The sequence below is a fragment of the Oryzias latipes genome, chromosome 2 (genome assembly GCF_053564925.1).
Source record: "Oryzias latipes strain Hd-rR chromosome 2, Olatipes_Hd-rR_3.1".
NCBI classification, from domain to species: domain Eukaryota; kingdom Metazoa; phylum Chordata; class Actinopteri; order Beloniformes; family Adrianichthyidae; genus Oryzias; species Oryzias latipes.
This window is the reverse complement of record NC_136238.1, coordinates 6,128,310-6,139,085: the sequence shown is the minus strand read 5'-3', so window position 1 is coordinate 6,139,085 and position 10,776 is coordinate 6,128,310. Positions and strand designations below refer to the sequence as shown.

At 40.2% G+C, this 10,776-nt stretch overlaps 2 protein-coding genes across 5 annotated transcripts; one reads left to right on the top strand and one right to left on the bottom strand.

Annotated features, from left to right (window-relative positions):
- Positions 1–1,478: 1,478 nt before the first annotated feature.
- LOC101157039 (nucleoside hydrolase) lies at positions 1,479–5,034 on the top strand. Of its 3 annotated transcripts, none has more exons than XM_011485478.4 (8): positions 1,479–1,570; positions 1,956–2,158; positions 2,933–3,112; positions 3,270–3,381; positions 3,451–3,587; positions 3,689–3,766; positions 4,661–4,777; positions 4,851–5,034. In XM_011485478.4, exons 2-8 carry the CDS (start codon positions 1,979–1,981, stop codon positions 5,001–5,003), a joined length of 957 nt encoding a protein of 318 aa, XP_011483780.1. In that variant the 5' UTR covers positions 1,479–1,570; positions 1,956–1,978; the 3' UTR covers positions 5,004–5,034. The 3 variants fall into 3 exon arrangements, with proteins under 3 accessions (XP_011483780.1, XP_023822115.1, XP_078787417.1); XM_023966347.2 differs by having other exon boundaries at positions 1,505–1,570; positions 1,967–2,158; XM_078931291.1 differs by lacking the exons at positions 1,479–1,570; positions 1,956–2,158 and adding an exon at positions 2,351–2,395.
- A 1,286-nt stretch (positions 5,035–6,320) lies between these two features.
- On the bottom strand, positions 6,321–10,503 carry unc50 (unc-50 homolog (C. elegans)). 2 transcript variants are annotated; one of them, XM_004066614.5, is made up of 6 exons: positions 10,373–10,503; positions 9,488–9,759; positions 9,271–9,391; positions 9,045–9,184; positions 8,835–8,942; positions 6,321–7,301 (listed from the first exon to the last, which is right to left on the bottom strand). In XM_004066614.5, exons 2-6 carry the CDS (start codon positions 9,753–9,755, stop codon positions 7,165–7,167), a joined length of 774 nt encoding a protein of 257 aa, XP_004066662.1. In that variant the 5' UTR covers positions 9,756–9,759; positions 10,373–10,503; the 3' UTR covers positions 6,321–7,164. The 2 variants fall into 2 exon arrangements, with proteins under 2 accessions (XP_004066662.1, XP_011483797.1); XM_011485495.4 differs by having other exon boundaries at positions 9,488–9,756; positions 10,373–10,497.
- Positions 10,504–10,776: the final 273 nt, after the last annotated feature.

Here is a 10,776-nt window from a genome sequence, read left to right as displayed (position 1 = left end):
AGGGGCCGATTCACCGACTGCTTACTGATTGTTGGGCGGAGCACCAAGTAGTCTTTACGTTACAGCATTCATAATTCTTCACGTATGAAGCTCATCTTTGAAAAAAATCCACTTAAGTTTTGAAAGTTCGTTCGATTTAGCAACAAAATATGTTAGCAACATTTGGAATGACGAGCAGAGAACTATACGGATTTAAAATAAAAAAAATAAAAAAATATTGAAGCTAAGTGTTTAAAAGGCCATAGTTTAGTTTGAAGTGTTTCACAAATTCCTGCAGACGTTTGTTGACGGTGTGTTCCACCGCCGTGGGCGGGGCTAACAGGTGCATGTTCCCGAACACCTCTGCAGGTTCGGACGAGTTTGTTCTGAAGGCTGTTTTTAATGACTGCCCTCTGTCGAGGTCGAGTTGAAACTGGTTTAGTGAGGACGAGCGGCGTGTTTGCCTGCAGACGATGCATTCGTAAGGTCTCTGTGCACACACCTCAGTTCACTTCAGTTTACCTGCAAAAAAAACAAAGACCAAACAGCTTTTCAAAAGTACGTCGTGTCATTATTGGCATTTTTTACTGACTGGGGTCACAGAAGACACGAACGCGCCGCTCCAGGACAGGGGGCGGAGTCTCTGGACACCAGTTCAAGACTCCATGGTTTTCCCCCCCAAACCAAACCCACCATGAATGTGTTTTTTACTTTCTTGTAATTATTTAATGAGTTCATGACGTCCAGGGGCTTTTGCTTGACCTTATTTGATATTTTCAGAGACTGTTTGCTTCAGTGAGACAGAACTTTCTTGTTTTTTTTAGGAAATGTTAGATTTTGTGACAGTTTCAGCTTTTAGACTGTTTTGTTTGTGTGTGATTTAAGTCTATTTCTCTTAATGATTTTAGGTGCAGAAAATAGACATGACAGATGCGACAAATAAACTTTTATTCAATGTACAGTACTTTGTTCTAGGTGGCGACTAGCTTGACTTGATGTTTTTACCTGATATACTTCATAAGTTTCTGATTCAGATTCGTGAAAAACCTCATTGCTGACAGATGGATGTGACCGGTTTGGACCCTGCAGAAGAACACTGCAGCAGAAAATGGAGGCTTCTGGGAAGCTGTGGTCACAGGGAGCTTGTTTGACTTCCCTGAGGAGTTCCACAGGGGACTGTGTTCAGACCGTTTCACATTCTCCAGCTGAAGTCCCCTGGTTTCTGTTTTAATCCAAGCGGACAAAACCTGTGCTTTCCTATGAAAGAGCAAAGAATCCTTTGATTAAGAGGTGAAAATCATCAGCTTATTAGGTGAAAAGTCAGTGAAAATACATCAGAATAACTTAATTGAGTTAATTTGCGAGTCCATATAAATATCTTTAAAATGTTTCAATCTGATCAGTACAGATCCTTTATTTCATCAGTGAAGCAGAACAGGATTCCGTGTATAATGTTGAGCATGTTTTTTTTTTTTACCTGGCCCACAGAAACTCCCACAGGTGGAGTTTAGCACCTGTACTAAAGCGCTGTTGTGTGTTTGTCACGCCTTTGTGCAGAAATCCCTCCACCTTGTCACCACTAAGACCACAGGTAAGAGTTTCTCATTTATGACCATTTAATCTCAGTTTTATGCTCATGCAATTGAAAAATCTTGCACTAATCAAAGAATTATATATATTTGTAGGAAAAAATACACTTTCTTCTACTTTTGTTTAGAAAATATTGTCCTTAAAGCAACTTTTTTGTTAGAATTTTACCCTGAGCTGACGCCCCTTACTTGAGCGCATAAGTCAAATTCCATAGACACTTGTTTACTCCCAGGAGTGGCAAGGTTTTCCTGTCCGGAAGGTTTTAAAAACACTGGACTTTTCAAAAAGTACAATGAAATAAAGTTAAAAAAAATCTTTTTTTTTTAAATAAAGGAGCTGGATTTTTCCATTTTGTCAAATATTGATAACTGATTGTTGAACCAAAGTTCGTGTTTAGCGAGGAAACAGAATGAAGAGGAAGCTGCTCATCGACGTTGACACTGGGGTCGATGACGCTCAGTCCATCATGCTTGCCCTCGCCTCCCCTGACGTGGAGGTTTTGGGGATCACCTGTTGCCACGGCAACACCAAGCTGGAGAACGTCCTCAAGAACACCCTGCGCGTCCTGAAAGTGTGCAACAGACTGGATGTAAGAAAGCGCAGAGCGTGTTTTCACATGCATGCGTGTATGCAAGCAAAAACTTGCATGTCTTGCTTGGCATGCTTGTCTCTATGGCAAGCAAAAAGTATCATAAATCACCAGGAAAAACGCCCTTAAAAAGAGTTTTGGCCATCAAAAACTGAGTTTTTTTCACATGTCCTAAAAGTACAATATTGTGGTAAAACGCGGTATTTTATGGTATTCAGAAATCCCAACAGACTGGATGTAAGAAAGTGCAGCGCGTGTCTTTCCACACATGCATGTGCTTGTCTCTACGGCAAGCAAAAAGTATCATAAATCACCAGGAAAAACGCCCTAACCAATAGAGTGTGGGCCATCAAGAACGCAGGTTTTTATGGTGTGCTTTAAAAAGTAGAACGTAGTGGTAAGAAGCAGCGTTTTTTTCGCGTTCAAAAATGCGAAACCAAAACGCCCTTCCAGCATTTTCAAAACCATGCATCAAAAACGCAAAATTAAAAACAAGCTCCAGCGTTTTTTAACACATTAAAACAGACATACACATTCAAAAACATTCAAAACCTTTTTGAACATGCTACAACAACTTTTTCAATTCAAGTCTTTGAATGCGCCACAAGGGTGTTTTGAACGTGCATTACTGAGTGCAACAAAATGTCACTAATTTTGCCCATTTTTGGAATTTTTGTTGGCCCAAACATCGTTGTATACTGCATTTTTTTCTCCTAATGATTTATGATATCTTTTGCTTGCCGTAGAATTGGACTCATCTCCTCTGAATTGCAGATTCCGGTCTTCAGGGGCTGCGAGAAGCCCCTGCTGGCCAAAAAAAGAAGTGCAGCAGATTACCACGGCGCCGACGGGCTGGGGGAGGTCCCAGATCCAAATGCCCCGAGCCTGGAGCTGCTGCAGAAGAAGAATGCCGTAAACGCCATGATCAAAATCGCAAAAGAGAACTCTGGAGAGGTGAAAAAAGACACTTTAGTAGAAATAGATGCACATTTTGAGAAATCTGAATTTTTGAAGAAGCTCAATACAACTTTATTGTAAAATCCCATAAACTCCATAAACCCCTGGATTTTGCCACAAAGAGAATAAATCCAGAGGTGTTGTGTTGCTGCAGGTGACCCTGGTGGCCACGGCCCCCCTCACCAACCTGGCAGTGGCCGTGGAGTTGGACCCTTCATTCCCGAAGCACTTGAAGGCCCTCTACATTATGGGAGGAAACACTGAGTGTGAGTCACCTCCGCCCTCCTCCACCTTTCCTGTTTACGGCCCTCCACGCTGACGGCCTGTGTCCACAGCCAGAGGCAACACCACGGTGTGCGGAGAGTTCAACTTTGTCGCCGACCCAGAGGCGGCGCACATCGTGCTGGACCGCTTCACCTGCCCCATCTCCATCGCCTGCTGGGAATTCTGCTGCATGCGCAGCCTCCCGTGGGTGAGGACTTCAACTTTAACTTACTAAAATGCGAGAAAAGAAACTCAAAAGAGTTCAGAAACGTACATACTCTAACTTCAGCTGCTATGTTTGTCCTTCAGTCCTTTGTGGATGAGTGGTTCTCCCGCAAAACAGAAAAGGCCAAGTTTTTAAAGGAGATTTCTGCTCTTTCCATGAAGGTAAATTACATTATTTTTTATTCACATTATTAAAAAGATGTGCAAAAATGTATGAATTTAGGGACAAGTATGACAGAGTTCCTTATTTCTAAGAGTTAACACCAAAGATATTTGGTTTAGTTCCTCATATTTTCTTAGGAAAAAGCTGTTTTGGTGAAAAAAACAGAGAGGAAAAGGATTCTTTAAGATTTAACTACCAAGAATTAAAAAAAGAAATACCGTTATTTTTTGTAATTTCAGTTTCAAAAATCAAACTCTAATTTGTACAATTTATTAAAAAAATAAGGGACATTTTTTATAACATTATAAAACCTTTTATATTTTTTTCCAGATGTGTAAGAACCAGATTGCTTTAGTAATTTTTTTTTTATTCTTACTGCACCTTTGAGGGAAACTTTCCACTAAAAACTCACCAAAAACGTGCACGCACCTAGTACCCGGTGGAAATGAATTTTTGACATAGTAAATGACCGTTGTCAAGGAAATCCAAAAATTTACTTTTGCCAATTCTTCTAAAAATCACATCGACCTGTTCGCCAGCTTCACACAACCAAAAAGTAAAATGGTTACTATGGAATAAAACCAACAAAAAAGCCGCCATTTTCAAAAAAGTATTTTTCACGTGCAGCTCTGACCAGGGTGGTGGAGGGGGAAGTGAGGGGCGTGTCAGGAGGGGCCTGACACATTATTTTTTTGGGCCACCTTACATTTTTTTTCATTTAAAATGGTCACAAAGCATAAAAATAAACATTTTGGGGTTGTTTTTTTAATCTTAAGGTTTAAAGGTTGTCAAGTTATTGTTTTGTTAATCTATTTTCTTGATATTTTTTGCGACAAACGTATCAAATTTGAACAGAACCATGAATCATCACACCCGGTGTTCTGTGCCCACAGAAAGCTCGATCCCCAGAGTACGAAAAGGAGATCACCGCAGGAAAAGGCTTCAACCCCTGTGACCTGTTCGCCATGGCTGCAGCCGTGGACGACACCTTCATCACGGAGAGCGAGCAGGTAAATGGCAGCCCCTCCCTGACAGGTCCTCTCCCCTCAGAACCGCCACTCACGGACCTCGTCTCTCCGTCAGGTTGCGGTGACGGTGGAGCTGATGGGAGCCCACACGCGAGGGATGATGGTGCTGGACTACATGGAGCTGCTGGAGAAGAAACACAAGGCCTCCATCATCAAAAACGTGGACTCTGAGAAGTTGAAGAAAATGCTGATGAGTGCTGTGATGTAGGGCCGAACAATAAATGACAGATTTCTTGGTCCCTTCAGTTTCCGTGTGATTTTTTTTAACATGAAAGAGAACCGGACAGCTGCGTTTGAAGAAGAAGAAGCTGCATTGAGTCTTTGAGGATCTGCAGGACGCTCTGCAGGTGGGACAGAGTGGATCAGGATGTTTGCTGATGACATAATTGTTAACTGCAGAGAGAGTACGGAGCAAGGTGGAGGACGGTTGCAGGTGAGAAGTGTGACCAAAGGAAACTGTGGTGATAGCAGCAGAGACAGGAGGCGGAGCTGGAGGCAGCAGAGATGAGGACAGTGAGGTTCTTTTTGGGAGACACCAGGATGGAGAAGAAAAGGAGTGAATCCATCAGAGGAACAGCTCGTGGTAGATGTTCTGGAGATGAATGCAGGGAAGCAGATGGGGATGTTTGGATGGCTGAGAGGAGGAACAGTGATGATGATGGTAAACGGATGTTGAGGTTGGCGCTACCAGGAGAGACGGGTTTCATGGATGAGGAGATGGTAAGACGTAAGGTAGCAGCCAAAAGACAAATGAGGAGATTTTTATGAGTACATATTTATTATTCAATCATTTATACTTAACATGTTTTTGTATTATTTTAATTGGCTGTTTGCACCGTGGATTGAGAGGAAGGAAATGTCATCTGTGGTGTATTTTAATGTGTAAAAAGTATATTTGTGAATAAAGCTGAATTAAACTTGAATTAGTACTTCTACTCTTAATGAAGTACAATTAGTTATAAGATGAAGACTAAAGGCTTTAATTGACAAATTTCTTTAAACTTTTCATCTCATGACTATTTGGTGTTCTTATTATCCAAATCAATTTATTTAAACTGCACTATAAAAAAATCCTGGAGACCAAAATTATTTTTCATTTTAAAGTCATGAACACACTTTTAAATAATACAGGACAAATGGTTTAACTAAAAATTAAGAAAAGTTATTTTTTTCTTTATCAGAAAACTATTTTCTAGCGCATTTACTAAACATATATGGGGGAAAAAATGAATAAAACAGATGCTGAGCCTGTGACCTGAACCTCCAGCAGAGCCCTGAGAGCCCAATCGGAAAAAATTACAACATTGTTCAGAGGAAAACAAAAGCTGAGACTTAAAATGAGCACATAAATGGGATAAATGTAATAAAAACTAAAAAGAAATAATCAAATGGAAGTAAACAAAACAAGAAAAGCCTCCAGACCATTATTCTCCCACCTCCATGTTGTGCTTTAAAAGTTGTTTTTTTTTTTTTTTTTTTTGGGGGGGGGGGGGGGGCATTTTGTTCAGAATGTTACAAAATATACTCAATTAACAATTGTTTATTTTCTGGTACTTTTATAGCATTTAAGTTTTAATTTCAGTAAACATTCACCAAAAAAGAAAAACAAACAAAACTTGCTTTTACACCTCCATCCCTTTTAGTTAGGATCAGACTTTCGTATAAAATTAAGATTTCTGAAAGTAAAATTGTCCTTCCACCATGCAAGTTCTTCTAACCTTATTAAAATAGGTTTATCAGCACAAACTGAAATATATGAACTTTACTGCAGAAGAACAAGTTAGCTTTCGTAGGAACAGAAACATATTTTTTTAAATGTGAATAATTTCTCACATTTCTCTTTAGTTTTTGGGCTTCAATTTACTGAATCTTCAAATTTAGTTTCATTCAGTTGACGTTATATAAACATCTAAAAAAAAAGTATCACGCGTCACAATCTTCAACGATGAAAAACGTGACTGAATTCCTCCTGCAGACGCGTCAAAGTGAGCCGGTTAAAGTAAATAACAGCTTTTATTGACAATGCATTAGAATGTACACCTAAAGAAAAGGGGAAAGGACAGGAAACTGCAGTCTTTTCTGCCTTCATTCACGTCAACAGGCAGTTCTTTTACTTCCAAGTCTTCATTGGGAAAACCGTTTCTGATTTACATTCCACCTTTAAAAGCCGTCTGTCCCTTGGTTTCTGCAGCGAGTCCCGCCATGACGTTAGCGGCCCTGGAGCTGCGGCTCCAAACAGAAGGTGACCAGCGGTCAGCCTGATCGATCAGTCAGTCAGTCAGTCAGTCGGTCGGCTGGCCGGCCCACCAGAAGCATCTCACCAGACCCGCAGCAGCAGCAGCGGCAAACGGAGGCTGAGGACAGTCCTCCTACTGGACTCGGTACTTGTAAAACAAGCAGAGAGCTCGCGTGAAGTTCCAGCCCAGAGAGAGGGAGAGGACGTAGACGAGGACGAGCGCAGCGAAGGGGTAGAGCAGCACCACCGTGTTGGACAGGAAGGGAAGAGCTGCCAAAATAAAAGACATACAAATGTTACTGTGACGCCCCGTGGAGTGAAAAGAAATCATCAGATCAGAGTGCAACGTTCTAAAGTTTCCTAAAACCTAAAAACAACAACCTGGAGCTGGCATTTTCCTGATGACGGAAGAAAGAAAATTGAGCTTAAAATTACATTTGTGAGTATTTCTTTATTGAAATTTTGTGAGTCTGGGCGAAAAAATGCTGTTTAAATATTTGTGACATGAAAAAGAAAATATGCTGGGCGGGCCACAAGCTTCCTGCTCTGAGCTCTCAGCAACAGGGAGGCAATGAGGGGGTGGAGCTACTCCAGGCAACTCAAGAGGCCAATTTGTAAGAAACTCCTGCCGCTCTGCAGAAACTATGTCTTTAAAAGAAAAAAAAGAAAGTATTTTGCTACTACTGGCTTTGATGCTTGAATTGTTCAAATGTTTTTGTGTTCGAATTGTTCAAATTTTGAAAACAATAGAAAAAACAAATTAAAAGCAGAGGCACTGACACTGGCCTGGCTAAAAAGAGCAGCATCATAATTAAAAGATTGTTTGGAAAATATATCAAAAGATCAGGTAAGCCGTGATTTAAAAAACAATCTGCAGGACTATCGGCTGGTTTCATGGCTTTCAGAAATATTTTAAAACTTTTTAAAGAGCATCCTTTTAGCCCCGCCCACACCGGTAGAACAGACTATCCGCAGGAATTTGTGAGTTGTTTTGCTTCAACTGAGTCAAATTTATGTGATATTTCTTTTTTTCTTGTAAACTCCTCTGGTTCTTTGCTCATCAGTAGAAGTGTTCCTAATGTTTTGGGTTTTTGTTTTTTTTGTGGCTAAACTGAACCAACTTTCAAACCCATTTGGTGACATTTTTAAAGAGCCGTTGGATGTTCAGCTGATGATCCAACAAAAAAACCTTACCGTGTGAAGAATTGCGGAGGCTACTGCAGCACTCCAGTGCTATATAGTGGTTCACCTTTTGCCGTCTCACTGCGATTTTCCGCACCCAGCACAGGGAGACCCAGACTTAGGTCCCAAACATATTTTTTAAATCAAAGGTTTAAATAAAACCAGCGGGTCAATCTGTTCCTTTTATCTTTCAGCTCTGAAGATGCAGCGTTACAGACGAGCAGCTAAACTCCTCCAAAACGCCGGCACTTCCTAACCTTTTGTTGACTTTTATTTACCTTCATCATAACGCCACGAATACCAGGAATGTGTGATCAGAAGAGGTAGTGTCTCACCTGCCATCATGCAACGCATTCTAATGAAAAAAGAACCGTTTGGTCCCTGATCTATAAATGCTTTTTCTGTAGGATTCAAATAATTTCAATCGCAGAGGCCTATAGACTGCATTTAGAAATGAAGCTAACACCAACGTATCTCCTGTTATCGTCTCTCTGTAGCATTTGCCTAGTGCCACAAACATCACTGCAATACTCCTCATATTTTCCAGAATTTGGCAAATCGAATGAAAAAAAAAAAAAAACACAACATTAATCGGTATAAAACTGTGTGTGAAGGACTCACCGTTGTATCCCAAGAAGGTGATGTAAAGGTAATAACCAATGGAAATCAACCACAAAGTGTTCCCAACAAAATATCCCAAGAACCAGTCCGAGTTTATCACCACGAGATCTGCAGAAAAACAAAAAAATCCACAAACACGACAGGAGCATCAACATCTGCAGATTAGTTTATCCGTTCCACAATCCGATCCTGAGAGAAACGGCTGCTCACGGTTGATGAAGAAGAGCTGCAGGAAGTGCAGGATAACGAGCAGCGGGTAGAAAGCGTTGAGGTGAACATCAAACGCGTAGCCCCACTCCACGTCGAAGTTTTTGCTAGGACTCTTCATTAGGTATTTGTTGCTGATCAACCTGTTAAAAAAAGGTTGGATTTAATGACCCAAAAAAAGGGGAATAAAATATATTTATCTATCATAATCAAAGCAGGCCTAACTCACCACATAAGGGTTGATATTAGAAGGCCGACTCCTATGCAGTCCACAAAGACCACCCACAGCAGCAGCTTCAAGGTCTCCACCACCCCCATGTCCAGAACAAGACCAAAACCTATGGTTGAAACTGCAGAGCAACAATCACTGTCGCTGCATCACAAGACACGCGCTCAAACAATACATGAAGTCCAGTCGGTTATTTACAAAGCGAGTTCCGATTTACCGCAGAGCCAGATGCCGAGCAGGACCAAAAACGCAGGATCATCTCTGGCCCACTGGTCCTTGGTCTGCTTCCTGTAGTGAAAGTTGCGGTAGACTCTCTGAGGCGACGTAAACAAGTAGACCATCTGCCACAGGGCAAATTCAAAGTCCATCTGTCCGAAATAAAGAAGGCGCCGGAGGTACTTGTAGCGTTTGGCGCCCGCTGTGTGGCGCGCAGCGTCCCTGGAGCTGGGAGTGCCGTTGCTGTAGGGTGTAGTGGTCGGCAACATGCTGCTGGGGGGGGGGCAATAGAAACATTATTAAAGCATCATATAGATCATTTACAAAGTTGGTAACATAATGAGCTAAAATGCAGCACAGATGATATCTTTGCAAAAAAACTTTAAACAAAAATCAAAAATAAAGAAGAATATCGAACAGTTTTTGCAAGAAAACAAGGAGTCATCCTTTTGAATATTAAAACATACATTAACTAAAAATTATAAATTAGTTTATCAGGTAAAAAGCATCCGGAAAGCGAGAAATATACCTATAAAATATAAGAATTTAAAAATACTTAAGCTAACTCTAAATATTAGCTTGTTAAAATTAATCATTTTTAAAAACATAATTGGTTACGAAATTTAGACGATGAAAACCTAAACCTAATAAAATGAACAGTGAACACTACAGTTAAATGCATGATAACCATAATCCTCCATGCAATAAGAAAACCTATCAATTTTCCATTTTTTCTCAACTGTTTATGTTTGCTAACAAACACTGTTAGCTTGTAGCTAACACGTCAAATTACAGACAACCTAAGAAAAAGGGCGTCGATATGGATGTCGCAAAGCTAGGTTAATTCATGAACAATAAAAAAATCGGAAATTTATCAACAATTTACCCTTTTCTAATGGTAATATTTTCAACACGCCAGGAACAACTAAAACCCGTCCATGTAGATGTTTGGAAACGCTTCCTGAACCATCGCGAAAGTGCACACGTAGGTACTTCCGATAAACCCCCGGTGCAACATGGGAAGTGAAGTTCGAAAGATGTGAAGATCACATGGAGAAGCTCAAAAACAAATCTAGTAGTTTGGATATTTGTGTTTATTTATTTATTTTATTTAAAATGACATTATTGTTGTGTGCACATAGCAAAAAAGACTTTAAAATTTTGGTTTAATTTCTTTATATTTTTTGTACATGTTATTTTACATGATTTGAGTAATGTAAAGTGTAGAATGACTTTAATTGTGATAAAAATACGAACAATAGTAATGAGAATCATGATCATAATGTTCTC

Coding starts and splice junctions, on each gene's coding strand:
- LOC101157039 (XM_011485478.4), top strand. CDS start 1,979: ATGAAGAGGAAGCTGCTCATCGACGTTGACACTGGGGTCGATGACGCT. Junction 3,113..3,269: donor CAAAAGAGAACTCTGGAGAG/GTGAAAAAAGAC, acceptor GTGTTGCTGCAG/GTGACCCTGGTGGCCACGGC. Junction 4,778..4,850: donor TCATCACGGAGAGCGAGCAG/GTAAATGGCAGC, acceptor TCTCTCCGTCAG/GTTGCGGTGACGGTGGAGCT.
- unc50 (XM_004066614.5), bottom strand. CDS start 9,755: ATGTTGCCGACCACTACACCCTACAGCAACGGCACTCCCAGCTCCAGG. Junction 8,943..9,044: donor GCAGCTCTTCTTCATCAACC/GTGAGCAGCCGT, acceptor GTTTTTCTGCAG/ATCTCGTGGTGATAAACTCG. Junction 7,302..8,834: donor CACCTTCTTGGGATACAACG/GTGAGTCCTTCA, acceptor TTATTTTGGCAG/CTCTTCCCTTCCTGTCCAAC.